Source organism: Thecamonas trahens (genome assembly GCF_000142905.1).
Source record: "Thecamonas trahens ATCC 50062 unplaced genomic scaffold supercont1.44, whole genome shotgun sequence".
Classification (NCBI taxonomy): domain Eukaryota; order Apusomonadida; family Apusomonadidae; genus Thecamonas; species Thecamonas trahens.
The window spans coordinates 85,730-101,460 of record NW_013657636.1 but is presented as its reverse complement, the minus strand read 5'-3'; the positions used below and the strand labels follow the sequence as shown (position 1 = coordinate 101,460).

Below are 15,731 nucleotides of genomic sequence, written 5' to 3'. Positions count from 1 at the left end.
GCGTAGAGCCGATTGCACGTGCGCGTGCATATAAATGCATGGATGCAGGGATGTATACGTGTGTGTGTGTGTGTGCATGTGCCTCTGCTGCGGGCTGCTTCCGTCGCGGGCGGGTGTTCGGCTGGTGCAGTCACTGCTCCGTCGGCTGGCAACCAATGCGACTCGCTGCGTTCCAGCCATGTGCCCTTTTCTTCCCATTGTTCCATTCGGGGGAGGCAACGGGGGAGGCAACGGGGGGGGGGGGGGGGGGGGGGAGGGGCACCACCTCCATCACGCACAACTTGTCTCTGCCGCCATGGACACCAGGTCCACCACGGATGCCGCGAGTGCACCCCGTAGTGCTGGCCCACGCACGCGACGATCCTCCTCTCGTGGTGGCCGGCCCAGCTCGCCCCGTCCAGTTCGTATCGCACAAGGCCAGCAGGCCGACGACGACGATGACGAACGCAACGACCGTCGCCCACCCGCCGGCGCTCGCTGACTGGCGGGACTGTCGCTACGCCCGGCTCGACCGCCTCCACCGCCGCCGCAGCAGGCTCTCCTGGAGCAGGCGGCTCTGACTCGCTCGACTGGCGCAGGGCGGCCGAGGAGAAGAAGCACATGCATCAGCGCCAGCGCCAGCGACAGCGGCGTCCGCAGCAGAAGCAGAAGCAGAGGCAGAGCAAGAGCAAAGGCCGTGGGCCGAGGGGCAAGTTTGCCCGCAGCGAGTCGCCGCCAATGGCTTCGCTCTTGTCTGGCAATCAGCAGGATCCTCTCGCAACCTCGCCGCCATCTGCTCGTTCTAATCGCGGCAGGGCGGGTCGGGGCAAGGCGGGTCGTGGCAAGTCAGATCGCGCCTCCTTCCGCAACTCGAGCAGCCGCGGGAAGCGGTCGTCGTCGTCGTCATCAGCGCATGGCGCGTCACCTCCGCATCGCGAGGATGGCTGGGGCTCAAGCGGATCGTCGTCGCGAAACAACAGTCGCAAATCCCGCGGTCGTGGCCGTGGCCGTGGTCGTGGCGGTCGTGGCGGAGGTAGTGGCTGGTCGCGGCGAGGCGAGGGCTTTGGCGGCGACGACGGCGGCATGACGTTTGGGATGCCTGGCAGTAGGAGCATGGCCAGCGATACCGGCGGCGGGCTCTTTGCACAGTGGTCGTGGTTGGACGACTCGGGCCCGCAGAACTACGATCCGGCCTCAACAATCATCCTCAACGCTGCATACGCAGCCGGCGAGTCGTCTGTCTCGATCCTCAACGACCGGTACTCGGTCAACCTCGAGCGGATGCAGCAGATGAACAACGGGTCGGGCTACGTCCGCGACGTGATGCGCACGCCGCTGCCGTCGCGTGCGCAGGCCGAATCGTACTATCTCGGGGTTGTGGAGGAGCTGGTGGCCCTGCTGCCAGCCTCGCCGTCGGAGGTCGACTCGCTCGACCGGCGCCGGCGGTTCCTCCTCGGCTCGCCCAAGTTTGTCATATCGCGGGTCATGTCGGCCTTTATGCAGGTCTCGCAGCAGATGCGCAACGAGGCGTCGCCCACGCGCTCGGTCGGGGTGAGTGAGGCCATTGCTGGCCTCAACTCGCGGGTCAAGAAGGCGGTCTTCATCTATGCACGTGCGTCCGGTGAAAGCTCCTCATTTGGCCAGGCCTACGGCTCCGCGCCGTGCAAGACGGCGCCGTCATACGGTGCCGACGGCTTCATCAAGGCGCCGTGGTCGGCGCTGGGCATCCTCTGCTATGCAGTGGGGCCCAACGGGCGTGAGCGCCGCGACCGCGTTGTCCGCTGGCGCGTCCACGACGTGCATCTCGCCGACGCCGACGCGATCTTCGAGACGGCAACCGGCTAGCTCGCCCGCCAGCCCGCATCAGGCGTCGAACATGTGCTCGTCGACGTCAATGGCCTCAACCGTCGCCCGTGCGGCCGCCCACGCCTCACCGGCCTTGGCATGGAATGCCTCCTGCTCGCGGATGTACCCAAGCAGTGTGTTCTTAAAGTCGACCTTACGGGTGAGCCGGTAGTGAGCCATCTCGGCAAGCGCCACGCACATCTTGCGGTTCGACGCCGAGCGGAGGACCTCGAGCTTGACCGACTCCTCAGGCGTAGGCTCGCGGCCGTTGACCTTGGAGTAGGCCGAAACGTATCGGGTGCGCGCGCTCTGCTCAACCTTGAGCGCCTTTTGCAGGAGCTTCATCTTGGTCCGATGCAGCGCCAGTGTGCGTAGCATGATGTCCTCGGCCTGCGAGGCTCCCAGCGAGAGCTGCGAGATGCTGGCCACCTTTTGCGCACACGCCGCCAGCGCCGCCTGCAGCGTCGGCACCCCTTCGTCGACCTGGGCCAGTGTCGCGTACGTCTCGGCCAGCGACGACAGCGCCTTGGCATCGTCACTCCACCGAGTCTGCCACCCTTCCAGCTGCTTTTCCAGCGTCGACGAGAGCGTGAGCTCCGAGTTCAGATCCTTGGAAAAGGTCTCTAGAACAGGCACCACGGCCTGGCCCTCAACAGCGACAGCTGGGGCGACCGAAAAGAACCAGTTCTCGCCCGAGACCGCGTCCTTCTCATGCTGGCGCTTTCCGGCCTTCCACGCTGTGTCATCGTTCGAGTTGTCAACCGAGAGAAAGTGCAGAAAGACGGCCGAAGAGCGGAGGACCGGGTGGCGGGCGAGCGTGTTGAGAAAGTACGTCAGGCCCATGCGGCGCTCCTCGATAAAGTCCTCGTTGAACCGGCCTGTGGCGGACTTTTCAGGCAACGGCGGAATAGCGATGGCTGTGTACTTCTTCTCCAGCCGCTCGTGGAGCCAGTCAAAGTGCTTGTACCGTCGGAGAACCCGCCAGCCGCGCGCTGGCGTCTCCACCACGTATGCCGTGTACTTTTTGAGTCCGCCAAACTTCTTCTTCTTCTCCGGATTGGCCACCTTGATCGAAAAGTACGCCTCCTCCGCCACCCACTCGAACCCTGCAGAGATTCGGTTCTGCTCGTCGATCTCCACCGTCGGCGCGTCGAGGACAGAGAGTCTCCGTGACATGTCTGTCGACAGCCGCCGCTCCCTGGCCGTAGCAGGTGACGGCGCCGCCAGCGTCGACCTCGCTGGCACAGCCGGAGCACTCGCTCCACTTTGCCCACTCGCGCCTGTCCCTGTCTCGCCCCACCCATCTTCCGACGAGTCTGACGTCTCCCATCCCGCATCGTCCCCGCCATCAGCCATAACATCCGAGATGGACGCCGCCAGGGCTGAGGCATCAATGACCGCATCAGCCGCATCCGGTCCGCTGCTTGTTTCACCACCACCCGCATGCGGCAACGACGGCATGGGCTTTGCGTGAGCCTTGGCTGGCGGAGCTGGCGGAGCAGACGAAGCACTCTCTGCCACGATCACCTCTACGTAGTTTGTGGGGAAGAAGCCTCTCGAGCCGTTCACCTCGCCCTCGGTCCACCCATCGCCCGGATCCTCCGTAACCACCGTAATGACCTCGCCCTCGTAGAACGACAGATCGCCTATGCCCGTCCCGTCAGCCAGCCACCTCTACCATGAGTCACTTTCACACCCATGCCCATGCCCGTGCCCATGCCCACCGCCAACGTCACCACCACGACCTCCCCCCCTCCCCCGTCCCCCCCTCCCCCTCCCCCCTCCTCCGCCTACATACCCTCATTCTCACCCGTATAGTCGTAGAGTGCCCGCACGGTAGTCATAGCCAATGGGGGTGAGGTGTGTCCACCAGCTGGAGTCTCTGCTCCGTACCCCCCTCCCCCCCTCCCCCCCCCCCCCCACTCAACACAGGTCGACTCCACGTGTCTCGTTCCGTTCATTCGTTGGGAGGAGGAGGCAACGACCGTTGCATGTGCGTTTGGCTGGTGGTGGGCAAAGGGGGGGGGGGAGATTATTTTTGTCGCACTTGTATCACAGGCTGTGCGCACACGCAGCTATTGTTTTCGTCTGTCTCTTTTCTCATTGTTCTTTGGGACTTTCTTGGTGTCTTGATGTGTTATTGATGGTGTGGGAATGGCGGTCGGGTGGGTGGATAGGATGGATGAGGTTGGTGGGTGGTGAGGGGGAGGGGCGGGTGTCGAGGTAGGGGTAAAAAAAGTAAACCAAGTGGGGAGGGGATGAGTGGCGGGGGTAGGCATGCACGGCACAATTAGTTGTCTCTCCTACGTCTCCCTGCATGCAGAGTCAAGTACCCGCATGTAGTATTGCATGTGTACTTGGGTTTGGTTCCCATGGGCATTGGTGGTGAAGATAGGCGTACTCGGTCGAGGGGGCAACTGGGGTGTCTACCAGTATTTTCCTCGCTCTTTCCTCGAAGAGCAGCATCTCGCGTGGATTGGGGTGTTTGTGTGGGGACGGCTACAACTACAGCAGCGAGTCGTCGGAGTCCTCATCGTCGTCATCTGCATCATCGTCTTGGGCCTCGCCAAGGACATCGACATGCGCAGGCTCACTAGCGCCGACATCGACGACATGCGCAGGCTCACTAGCGCCGACATCGGCGGCAGGCGAGGGCTCGTCCTCACCGACCGGCAGAACAGCATGGGGCGCCGTGGTCGAGGCGTCGGCAGCGGCAGCGGCGGTGGACGGGGCGGCAAAGAGCGCATTGCGAGCGGCCTGGGCGGCATCGGGTGCGTCAGGCGAAGATGCAGCCGGAGCGGCAGCAGCTTTAGAGCGGGCCTTGGTCTTGGAGGACTTCTTCTTGCCGCCACTGCGGACGCCACCCGAGGTGAGAGCGCGGGCAAGGCGGAGGACACCCTGGTCGAGGAAGGTGAAGACCTGGCGAGAGGCGACAGCGGCGATGGCGTCGTCATCGGCAGACTCAAATGCATCGAGCAGGTCGTTGGCGGCGTTGGACTCGGTGGAACGGAGGTAGCCGCGGACTGAGAGGTGCGCGGTGTTGGCGCGGTCTGCGGCGACGTAGTCGTTGGAGGCGAGGGCGACAACCACGTATGAGAGCATGGTCTTGAACAGCATGCCGTCCTGCTCAAGGGCGGTAAAGTGGCCGATCTGGGCTTCGAGCAGCTCAAGAGAGCGGGCCCAGTCGCGCTTCTTGATGGCGATGCGGAGTGCGGTGCGGTACGTCTCCGAAGCAAAGCGCAAGTCCATCTCGCCATCAGCAAAGAGCTCTTCGGCGATAGTGAGCAGGTCCAGCGCCTCGCCAAACTTGTCCTTCCCTTCGAGTGCCTTGGCGGCCACGTTGTAGACCTTGAGCGCCTCGGGCAGCGAGCCGTTCATCCGATACATGATCGCGGCCTCCGAGTACAGCCTGGTGGCGACCGAGTGCTGGTTGAGGGCGAGGGCAGCCTCAGCAGCCCGCTCTTTAGCCTGTCCGGCGTGGAAGATCGCACCTGTCTCCTCGTGCCGCGCCGCAGCCTTCTCGCACACCCGCACAACGTCCTCATGTGCCTTTGCCGCCTTGTACGCCACACCTGCCGCCGTGTATGCGATTGCCGCAGCCTCGGGATCCTTCTTCCACTTGAACAACGATGTGGTCATCCTTTGGCGTGCATCGGTTGACCACAATCAAATGGTGTGACGTCCATGTCGCCGTCCATGTCGCCATCCGTGCCACCGTCCATGTCGCCGTCCGTGCCACCGGCCATGTCACCGCGTCCGTGCAGTTGTTCGCATCGCCGTCCACGTCCACGTTGCCAGCCGTGTCACCCCCCAGGTCGTCCCCCATGCCACCCACCACCCATATAACCCATACAGCCCCACCCATATCAAATCCCCCCCCCTCCCGCGTCACGACACATACTGCTTATCTCCCTCCTTCTCATGCTGACGCCCCTCGTCAAGCTTCATCCCGCTGTAGTCCGCCATGCTCCCGTCGACAGACTTTGAGTCAGGTGGCAGCTCTCGCCGTCTTAGAGCGGACTCTGCGCTTACTGGCCGGACGACCGACTCGGCGCCTCACGTGGATACGATGGAGACTCAACCATCACAGGTCAATGACTCATATATGCTCGTCATCTTGTTTAAGCCATGGCAAAGCCGACGCGACTGCTTGCGCTGTCGGGAGTGACCTTGGCCACGACGACCACACTCACTCGCTTTCCATCCTTGGCAAGGAGTCCCATGTGGCCGTGGATGGTCGTCTCGTCAGCTCGCCGCGGTGGGCCGGTGTAGCGAATTACAAGCATCTCCTCGCTCCGCGGCTGGACCACCGTCCGCGCTCCTGGAATCTCGAACCCAGCCGCCACTGCATCGGCAGAGAGCGGCTCAAGGATGAGCTCCGCCGGCGCGCCGCGCGCGACGTTGCCGAACCGCAGCTTGCCTTCAGAGCTTCGCCCATCGGCAGCCGCCAACAGCTCGACCTGGACCACAATCTCGTGCCGCGGCTCGCTCTCATCTTCCATGCCTGCAAACACTAGCGGTGCACCAAGATCCTGCACAAGCGGCGTCGGCACGGACCCCACCGCAAGCAGGAACACATCGCGCGCGTGCGCCACGCCCGACAATGGAATCCGCACGTTGTCGTGCTCCGACGGAAGCTCAATCAACAGTTCGTCCGCATACCGCTCCGACGCATGGTCCGGCGCAAACTCGACCACAAGCTCCAGTCGCTCTCCTGGAAGCAGCCGCCCGCGCGGCACAGAGACCGAGAACGGGTTGATGCCGCTGCGGTTCAGCTCGCCGCTACGGCGCAGCGAGGCCACAAACGAGACGTCAAACGACGATGATGAGTTGGTGAGCGTGAACCGCTCGCTCACGCTCTCGCCCGGCTTGACGTCGCCCATGAACAATGCCCGCGGGAGCGGCTCGATCAGCAGCGACGGCGACGACCCAAGCCCCACAAGCGCAACGCTCAGTACAGCAGTTGCGCTCGTTCCTAGCTCCCGCAGTTCTTCACGCTTGTACAGCTCCAGCTCCTGGTTGTACCGCCCCTGTGACGACGGCGCAAACTCCAGTAGCAGCCGCAGGCTCTTGCCCGGTGCCACCGCTCGCATGCCCGACAGTACCACAAACGATGACTCGACAGGATCAAGCGGGCCCGCCGCAGGCTCTACCACCTCATCCGACTCGTTGCGGAGCGTCAGCGTCTTGACCACTCGCTCCCCCATCGGCACCTCGCCAAAGTCGAGCACCCGCGAGCCGCCGTTGGAAATGACCGCCAGCGCAGGCTCCACAACAGGAAGCACAAGATCAAGAAGGACAGCCTCGGACTTGGGAGCACCCGCCACAAAGCACACAACTGGACTGCGCCGGACACCGGCCTCGGCCCAAATTGCCCGCGTCCCGCTTCGACGCGGCTGCCCACCCGCAGCCACCTTTTGCAGTGTCTGCTCCAGCAGCGCAAGCGCAGCCTCTTCCTCGCTCAACTCGCGACGCACAACCTCGCCCCCGCCCCCACCATTCCCACCTTCAGATGCGTTCTTGGCAGCCGGAACATCAGCGCTGGCAGCTGCCCCGCGCGGAGCCGGTAACAAGTCGGCAGTCTGCTCGCCCGGCGCCAGCAGCACCAGCAGGAGTATCTCGCCGCGCCCAGGCACCTCGCCCACCGACGGCTCAACCACAATCGGGAGCTCGGGTGCCCACGCTAGCTCGAACTTGTGTGCAACCTTGCTCGGGTTGCGCAGGTAGACTCGCGCCGACGAGCACGAGCCGATAGGCGTGGCTGGCAGCGCAAGACTCGGCGCGCCAAACACAAGCGCAGGCTTGAACCCGCTCCCGCTGGCACTCACCACAAGCTCCTGCCCCAGCGATGACTTGCACACCAGTTTGGTGGTGTACGACACCGCAGCCGTCGGCGCGAACTGGACTCGGAGCACCCGCGACTCGCCCGGAAGCAGCGACCCGAACCCGTCCTGCGGCTCGATCGACCATCCGGCGTCGAGCGTGAGGAACCCGTACTGCTGCACGAGCAGGCTCGGGTTCGAGACCCTGAGCTCGAGCTCGCGCGAGGCGTGAAGCGAGACACGGCCGAATGAGAGTGTTGTCGGATGCACCACCAGCGACGGCGACGTCAGCGCTGCGTACAGGTGGAAGAACACAGGCAGCGCCTGACCCTTGACCGAAATCTTGATCGGCATGTTGACCATCGCCCCGTGGCCTTGTGCCAGCTCGGACCGTTGTGGGACGCTCGCGCGCAGCCGCCCCACCTTGGCCAACAGCTCCTCGGACGGTGCAAACTTGACCTGGACAGAGAGCGACGACTGTGCCTGCACAAACCCGACCTGCGGCAGAAACTCGACGCATCCTGCGTACAGCGGTGGCACAGCCAGTGAGATCTTACACGTCGACGTGGAGTCGTTGTGCAGGACCGCAATGTCGCGGTAGATGTGGCCTGCGTAGCACACGCCGAGATCGAGCCCCGTAGAGCCTACAGAGATCGGAATCGGCTCGGCAACGCCGCGCACCACAACGCCCAGCCGCTTCTCTGACGAGTCAAATGTGATGAGCCAGTGGAGCTCAAAGACTCCGACCTCGGACGGCGAGAACGTGACTCCGACCGACGTCAAGCCGTAGCCGGGTACCCGGCCCTCAAACGCGTCGAGGCCAAAGACCGGCACGTCGGGACGCGCCTTGGCTTCGCCTTGCTCGCCGCCGACGCTTGACGCCTGCGACTCCGCCGCTGCCTGCGCCCAAGGCGACTCGCTGCCGGCGGTGAGCCCAACAGCGGTCGAGACAGACGTCTGCGACGAGCCCGAGCCACCGCCACCACGGCCAGGCATGCTCGCCGACTCGTCCGAGTCGGAGCACGAGACCACAAACGAAAAGTGGACGTCCGGCACCTCGATCGAGCTCGCATCCATTCGCTGGAACTCGGGCACGTCGTCGCGCGAGAGTGCCAGCTCGCTCGCCCGCACAAGCTCGTCGGCGGTGACCGGAACGCACTCACTCAGCGGCACCAGCGCCAGCGGCGCCACCTCGGGCGACTCCGGCAGCTCCCGGTCGAGCACATATGGGTCGAGCTCAAACTCAGTCGGCACAGCGCCCGAGTTGATGATGGTCAGCTTGAGAGTTGACGACTCGCCGATGACGACCGAGCCAAAGTCGAGAATCTTGGACTCGAGCGCAACGTCGCACTTGCGGGTCTTAGCCGCAATCGGCACGCCGAGCACTCCGGTCTTTGACTGGATCTGCAACAGCGTGGTGAGGTCCTCGTCGACCTTGGGCGAGAAGGTGACTGTCAGCTCGGTCGAGAGGCCGGCTGACATGTTGCCTTGCGGCGTAAAGGCAACCTCGAAAAAGTCACGAACGGCTAGCGGGAGCTCCAGCACCTTAAACGAGTTGAACCCATACGACACGTTGGTCAGCGAGAACGTCTGCGAGTAGTGCTCGCCGACAACAAAGTCGGCAAAGGTGAGCGAGGCCGGTGAGGCCTCGAAGCCGGCCACACGCACCGTGTCCGAGTAGTTGGGGTCGATCCGCGGCCGTGACGTGCGTGCGCTCCGTGCCCGCCGATGCAGCGAACCGTTTCGGCGCATCCGCGCGCTCCGGACCGCTTCGCCTGCCCGATTTCCCGCTCGCTTGGAGTCACTCTCCCACAAGCCCTGCATCTCCGGCACCAGCATGTCATCACTGCCGCGTGACTGACGGCTTGTCCGGCCTCGCGCTGCACCTCCCCGCTCGGCCGGAGCCGAAATTGGGCGCACAAACGCGGCAAATGGGTCCGCCCCACCGGTGGCGCGGCCTGAGCCGCGCTCGCCATCTGACATCTCGAGCTTGGGCAGCTCGCCCCGTCCCGTTGTCGTGCTAGCGCTCGCAGTCAGTGGCGGAAGCGACGAGACGAGCTCGGCGTACTTGGCCCGCTCGGCAGCCTCGAGCTCGCGGGTCATGGCAGTCGCCTCGTCGCCGAGCGGGTGAGCCCAGCTCTCACGCGGCGCAATGTCCGATGGGAATGGCGGCTGGATCGAGTTAGGCCCCAGTTGCGGGGCCGGAAGCCCGCCGTCGAGCACAGCATCGTCGCGCTTGTGCGAGCGCAGATACTCCATGACCGCCTCACGCTTGTCCTTGCGCGAGAGAATGCGTCGCTGTGCCGACGCCTTGGTCGCCTGCTCGACCGAGAGCTTATCGGCGCGGCGGAGCTGGCGCTCGTGGCGCTCCTCTTCGACGAGGACCCGGGCGGCAATGGCCATCTTGCGCTCCTCAAGCTCGACCTCTTCGGCCTCTGCGCGGCGGCGATAGGCTTCTTCGAGACGGCGGCGGCGGAAGACCTCCTCCGGATTGCCGCCACGAGCGAGAATGGCGGCAGCCTCGCGCTCCTCCTCGCGGCGGCGGCGAGCTGCGGCGCGAGCGCGGGCCTTGTTGGCTGCGCGGATTTCGGCCTGGGCCTCCTCAGTATGGTCCTTCAGCTCGCGGATGGCCTTGCGGCGGGCGGTGAGGGCGGCGCGGGTGGCCTCGGCCGCGGCTGCGTCCTCATTGGCGCCAGCCTTGCGGATGGCCTTGATGCGAGCGGCGGCTTTGCGGCGGGCCGAGACGGCCGAGTCCATCTGGACTGCAACCTTGGTTGCCTCCTTGCGGGTGGCGTTGACCAGCGCCAGCTCGCGAGTTCGGGCCCGCTGGTCAACTTGGTAAGCCGAGGCCAGCTCACGCTCCAGCCGCGCGTTGGCAATGACCTTGAGCTCAACCAGCTGGCTCTGCCCGGCCTTGGTCAATGCTTCCTCCATTGGAAGCACCTTGGTCCGCTCGCGCTCGGCAGTGCCGAGCTCGGCCTCGGCGCGGGCCACGGCGCGCTCGGCGTCGGTGACCTCGCGCTCCTGCAGCCGCACTTGGGTCTCGAGTTGAGCGCGCCTCTTGCGGAGCGAGCCGAGCTCAAATGGCTGGCGGAGCGCAGAGCGAGTGACTTTGCGGATGTCCTTGTCAACCTCGCGCATGGCTGCATGCGTGCCGTCAACCTCACGGCGGGCGGCAGTGAGGCTGGCGCGCGCCTGCTGCAACGCGACGGCACAGCTCTCAACCCGGGTCTGGAGCTCGGCGAGCTGTCGCTGGGCACGGGCCTGCACAATCCGCTCCTCGCGCTGGTCACGGGTCTTGTACGTCGTAATGACACCCGATGCCGCGGTGTATCGGTCGAGCACCGCCGCCCGCTGCGCCTCGGCGTTTGGCGGCGGCGGTGGCGGCGCCGGCGGCTGCTCCCACTCGTACACCATGGCCCGCGTCGACTCTGCGGCATGTACAGATGGGGATGAGTCTGACGAGAGTGAGTCCGACGACATGGGCGAGACCGAGCCGAGCCCTGCGTGGTGGTCCACTCTTCCGTGTGGCGGCGAGTGCGCGCCGGCTCCATTCCGGACCACTGCCGCGGGAGTAACAAGCACTGCCTCGGCCGAGAGCGGGCGATCGTCCCCCGAGTACGAGTCAAACTCCATGACCTGGCTTTGCTGGGCCACAGCGTCCCCTTCTGCCTCTTGCTCGCCGCCACGACCAGCATCAATGTTGGGCAGGACAGGCCGCGGCAGACGAGAAGCGGCGGTCACGGCAGCACCATCATCATCATCATCAGCAGCATCATCAGCAGTAGCAGCGTCAAACTCTGCATGACGCCGAGAGTCATGCAACATGTTTCTCTCATGTTGACCATGACCATGACCATGACCATGACCATGATGACGACGACGTCGTCTTGTCGGAGAGTTGTAGCTCAGTTCGAGTTCGGTGTCATCGACTAGATTTCCCACACCATGACTAGAGAGCGGAGGGAGCGAAGGCGGAGCGAGTGCCACATGCGCTTTGTTGTTGTTGTTGTTGTTGTTGTTGTTGGTCGTGGTGGCAGTGGTGGTGGTGGCGGCGGCAGTGGTGGTGGTGGTGGTTGTCGTCGTGTTGGTTGGCTTCCTGGTGGCGGTGGTGCTGGCGGTGGTTGGGTTGGAGACGGTGGCTGGTGGTGGCTTGCCTGCCTTGGCGCCAATGGCCATTGGCGTTGTGTGGAGAATGGGGTGGGTGGGTGGAGTGTGTGGAGTGGTTGGCCGGGCGAGTACGTGGTGCGGTTGGGGTGGCCGTGTGAGTGGCCAACGGCGCGTATGCGAAGTCGGACGGGCGACGGGCGTAGCGCGGGCTTTGGGCGCGGCTCGGCTAACGGCGGATGGTCGTGATGGCTGCTGACAGGTGTACGTGGCTTACACCGTTTTACGTTTGGGGGGGGGGGGGGGGGCTGGTCGCGGCATCACACAGCGACGACTAAAAGCCCGCAAAGAGCTCGGCAAACGGATCCTCGCCGTTGGGATCACTCGGGTCGTCGGGCTCCTCCTCGTACTGGTCAAAGTTGGAGGTGTCACCCGGCGAGGTGGTGACGGGGATGATGGGCGCCGGGATCTGCTTGGCGAGTAGGGCGTCCCAGTCGATAGACTTGTACCACTTGTGGCGCTTGATGTCTGCGGGACCATTGCGGAGACAGCCGATGCGCTTGGTCAGGTCTGCATTGAGCAGGTTGCGGATGAGGTCCTTGGCGGCCGAGTCGAGGTGCGAGGGGAAGGCAATCTTTCCGGCGAGAATGGCCTCGTAAATGGAGAACGGGTTGTCGGAGAAGAACGGCGGGTAGCCGCAGAGCATCTCATAGACGAGGATGCCGAGGGCCCACCAGTCTACAGCCTTGCCATGGCCCTTGGACTGGATGATCTCGGGAGCGAGGTACTCGGGCGTCCCACAGAGGGTCCATGTCCGGTCCTCGACCTTTTTGGCAAAGCCAAAGTCGGTGATCTTGATGTGCCCGTTCGAGTCTAGGAGCAAGTTCTCGGGCTTGAGATCACGGTAGATGATGTCGAGCGAGTGCATGTACTCCAGCGCGAGCACAATCTCGGCCGTGTAGAACTTAGTCACGTCCGGCGGGAACTTGCCAGCGCGCCGCAGGTGCGTAAAGACCTCACCTCCAATGACGTACTCGAGGAGCATGTACAGATTCTTGGCGTCCTGCGTCGCCCCGAACAAGTTGACAATAAACGGATGGTGGATGACCGAGAGGATGTTCTTCTCCGACGTGATGTGCTCGACCTGCTTCAGCCGCACAACCTCCACCTTCTTCAGCACCTTCATGGCGTAGTACTTGGACGTCGTCATGTGCCGTGCGAGGTAGACCCGTCCAAACGTGCCCGTCCCGATGGTCGAAATGAGGTCAAACTCGGCAATGTTGAGCTCAAACATGTTGTCCTCCAGCGAGAGGCCCGCAATGTTGGGCATGTCATCATCATCGTCTCCCTATACAAACCGTGCATATAGCCTGGTGTGAGTCGCGGGCGTGGGAGGCGGGGGAGGCGGGGGAGGCGGGGAGGCGAGGGAGTGACTGGCGGTAAAATCGAGGCCAACATGCTGAGAATGTAGGAAACTGCCGGCGGAAGACAGGGAGGAGTCAGCCTAGTTGAACAGCCATGGACGTTGCCGCTGTGACCTCTGCACCAAGGGGGGGCTTGGGATTGTTGGGTTGGCAAGGGGAAGCTAGGGGACCATGGAAGCAGTTGTGGACAACATGTTGGGCATGGTAGTGGAGGCATGGTGAAGCTGGTACAGAATATGTGTGTGTGGAGGGGGGGGAGGAGGGGGGGAGGGGGGGAGGAGGTTGGACGGTGGCCAGCAAAAAACCCAACAACGGCAGGCGGTGGAGGGGAGGGCGGGGGGGAAGTACCTGGGGGGGCATAGGGAAGGGTAGGAGGGAGAAGAACACAGGGGAGCGTGATATTCCTGATGTACAAAGAGTGTACAATGTAGGTAGTAGTGGTAGTATGTGGTGCATACACTGAACAAGGCTGTACAAGGGTGTACTGATGGTCACCAGGGGGGTAGCCCCAGTAGAGGAGGATCGGTGCGGGTCATCAAACGGGCATGTTTCCCCCTTTGGCAAGCCCAAGGGGAAGGGGGAAGGAGGGGGAAGGGGAGGAGGAGAGAAAGGAAGGAGGGGGGAGGGGAGGGTAGTGATGGAGATGCTCATGTGTGTAGTACGTACCACCTTGCCCTTCTTCTTCTTCTTCTTCTTGTCCTTGTCCTTCTTCTTGTCCTTATCCTTGCTCTTGTCCTTGTCTTTGTCCTTCTTCTTCTTGCCCTTCTCCTTGTCCTTGTCCTTATCCTTGTCTTTGGACTTTTTGAACCTAAACATACGCGACGACGCTCCGGCCGCCGACATTCCTACACACGTCGACGACGAGAGGTGTATGCCTTCAACAGATGTGCCCCCCCCCCCCCCCTCGGTCACCGCTCCCCGCCGCTCCTCTCTGCCGCCCGAGCCACTTCCGCCGCCCAACCGGCGGCTCGGCCAGCCTGAACGACAACTTGTCACCCAACAAAACGGTCACTTTGGTTGGATGGAGAGTGACCATCGCACACTCTCTCGGTTGCCGGCCCGAGAGATTTCCTCGCTTCTACTGCGCTCGCCATCTTTGCCAGCACATTGTACTGATTGGCACGGTGACCCGCATGTACATGAGCTGCAGCCGCTTGCTCGCGTACACCCGAGATCAAGGTAAGATTTGCGCGCCCAGACGGCCGCCTGTCGTCGTCGTTGTCGCCGCGCAACGTCATCAAGCTGGTGGGTGGGGTAGCTTCCTGCTCCTCGACGCCATCGGAGCTTTTAGCGATGTAAGGTGCCAGCCGGCTGTGAGTGTTAGCGACTTGTAGGAGTCGCAGCAATTGTGCGTTGCTGCTGATGACGATGGCGGTGACAGGCCGGGTGGCAAAGTACCGTTATTTCTTCGTGTTGGTGAGATGAGAAGGGCAAGTGGGCGGGTGAGTTGCTCTGGGTTGATCCTTGGCTTGGCTGTGCTTGCCAAAGATACGGCTGCTGCGTGCGGGAGGTGGTGGGTGTTGGCGATGGTGGTGGTATGGGATCGGGTGTGGCCATCGCAGCGAGCGATGGCGGTAGCTGGGTGGCGTAGTCCCAGGTGAGACGCGTTGTGCTGCCAGCCATAGCTCAAGATGGCCAGATAGCTGGCCGTTTCCGCCGAGGCTCGGCGTATAGTGCCTGCGCCTGGGCACGATCTTCGCCCCACCGCCATCACGCTGTCGAACAAGCCGATCCAGCCTCCAAAGCCCCACCAAGTCCGCCAAAGCCACCGCATCCACCTTGCACCCTCCACCTCTGTCCAGCCTATCCAATCAAGAACCTCCCTCCTTCATTCGCACCCGATCACAACCTCCCCACTGCCATGTCTCTGTCCAACTCACCCGGTCCAGCCACCGCCCAAAGCGCGGCGATGCCACTGCCACCCCACCCCCTCACCGCCCCGCGCCCCCCCCCGACCCCAAGCTGCACCTAACCCTAACCCCAACCCTAACCCACCCCACTCCCCACCCCACCCACCCCACCCTCACTATGGTGTCTGTATCTGCACTCACCGCGGCTCTGGTGCTTGCGGTGGTTGTGGCCCAAGGTAGGCCCATGTCGTCCTGTCGCCCCCCTGTCCCCTATGCCCTCCCGCCGTCCCCCTGTCCCCCCTCCCCCACACCGACCTCACCCGTGGAAGGACGGTGAGATCGTCCGGGGTGCGAAAGCTCGCCCGCAGGGTCTCCCACTCGCTCCGCATGCCGTAGACCTTGACAAGTGCGGCGATCTTGGCCCGGGTTCCTTGAACAGCGCTATCATGGCAGCTTCATCAGGCGCGGCGGCGGACCAGCGCAGGCACAATTCGCGCCGCAAACTCGGGCCGGAAGCCCGAGGCGACCACCACATAGGCGTACTCGGTGTAAAAGTCGTCAAAGGAGACTATCAGCTCGCTCCGAGCGTCCATCCGCCGCACATCCTCTCCATGGGTCTCTCGCGAAAACGCCACGCCGCCATCACGTCTGCCTCCAACTCGTCGGTGAGCTCATCATGCAGATCTAACTGTGCCAGCAGCTTG

General features: G+C 63.6%; 5 protein-coding genes across 5 annotated transcripts in view; 2 read left to right on the top strand and 3 right to left on the bottom strand.

Annotated features, from left to right (window-relative positions):
• Nucleotides 1–280: 280 nt before the first annotated feature.
• On the top strand, nucleotides 281–1,985 carry AMSG_08993 (uncharacterized protein). The gene has a single exon (XM_013899495.1). It carries the CDS (start codon nucleotides 601–603, stop codon nucleotides 1,822–1,824), a length of 1,224 nt encoding a protein of 407 aa, XP_013754949.1. The 5' UTR covers nucleotides 281–600; the 3' UTR covers nucleotides 1,825–1,985.
• Nucleotides 1,459–3,542, bottom strand: AMSG_08992 (uncharacterized protein; the record flags this gene model as incomplete). The annotated part of the gene is made up of 2 exons (XM_013899494.1): nucleotides 1,459–3,470; nucleotides 3,521–3,542. 2 exons carry the CDS (start codon nucleotides 3,540–3,542, stop codon nucleotides 1,843–1,845), a joined length of 1,650 nt encoding a protein of 549 aa, XP_013754948.1. The 3' UTR covers nucleotides 1,459–1,842.
• Nucleotides 3,543–4,329: 787 nt separating this feature from the next.
• AMSG_12223 (uncharacterized protein) lies at nucleotides 4,330–11,649 on the bottom strand (the record flags this gene model as incomplete). Its single annotated transcript, XM_013899555.1, has 2 exons — nucleotides 5,994–11,649; nucleotides 4,330–5,442 (listed from the first exon to the last, which is right to left on the bottom strand). The coding sequence occupies exons 1-2, from the start codon at nucleotides 11,472–11,474 to the stop codon at nucleotides 4,330–4,332; spliced, it is 6,594 nt and encodes a 2,197-aa protein (XP_013755009.1). The 5' UTR covers nucleotides 11,475–11,649.
• A 401-nt stretch (nucleotides 11,650–12,050) lies between these two features.
• On the bottom strand, nucleotides 12,051–14,041 carry AMSG_08989 (AGC/PKA protein kinase). The gene is made up of 2 exons (XM_013899493.1): nucleotides 13,844–14,041; nucleotides 12,051–13,101 (listed from the first exon to the last, which is right to left on the bottom strand). Exons 1-2 carry the CDS (start codon nucleotides 14,018–14,020, stop codon nucleotides 12,088–12,090), a joined length of 1,191 nt encoding a protein of 396 aa, XP_013754947.1. The 5' UTR covers nucleotides 14,021–14,041; the 3' UTR covers nucleotides 12,051–12,087.
• Nucleotides 14,042–15,185: 1,144 nt separating this feature from the next.
• The window catches only part of AMSG_08987 (uncharacterized protein), a 1,911-nt gene continuing 1,365 nt past the window's right edge, over nucleotides 15,186–15,731 (top strand). Inside the window, exon 1 of the mRNA XM_013899492.1 lies at nucleotides 15,186–15,263. Coding sequence (XP_013754946.1) covers nucleotides 15,206–15,263 — 58 coding nt within the window. The 5' untranslated portion in view covers nucleotides 15,186–15,205. The remainder of the gene's footprint in view (nucleotides 15,264–15,731) is intronic.

Bases quoted from the DNA above. Each gene is read 5' to 3' on its own strand.
- AMSG_08993 (XM_013899495.1), top strand. From the start codon at position 601: ATGCATCAGCGCCAGCGCCAGCGACAGCGGCGTCCGCAGCAGAAGCAG.
- AMSG_08989 (XM_013899493.1), bottom strand. From the start codon at position 14,020: ATGTCGGCGGCCGGAGCGTCGTCGCGTATGTTTAGGTTCAAAAAGTCC. The intron at 13,102-13,843 runs GTACGTACTACA...CGGTTTGTATAG, and splicing joins AGAAGAAGAAGGGCAAGGTG to GGAGACGATGATGATGACAT.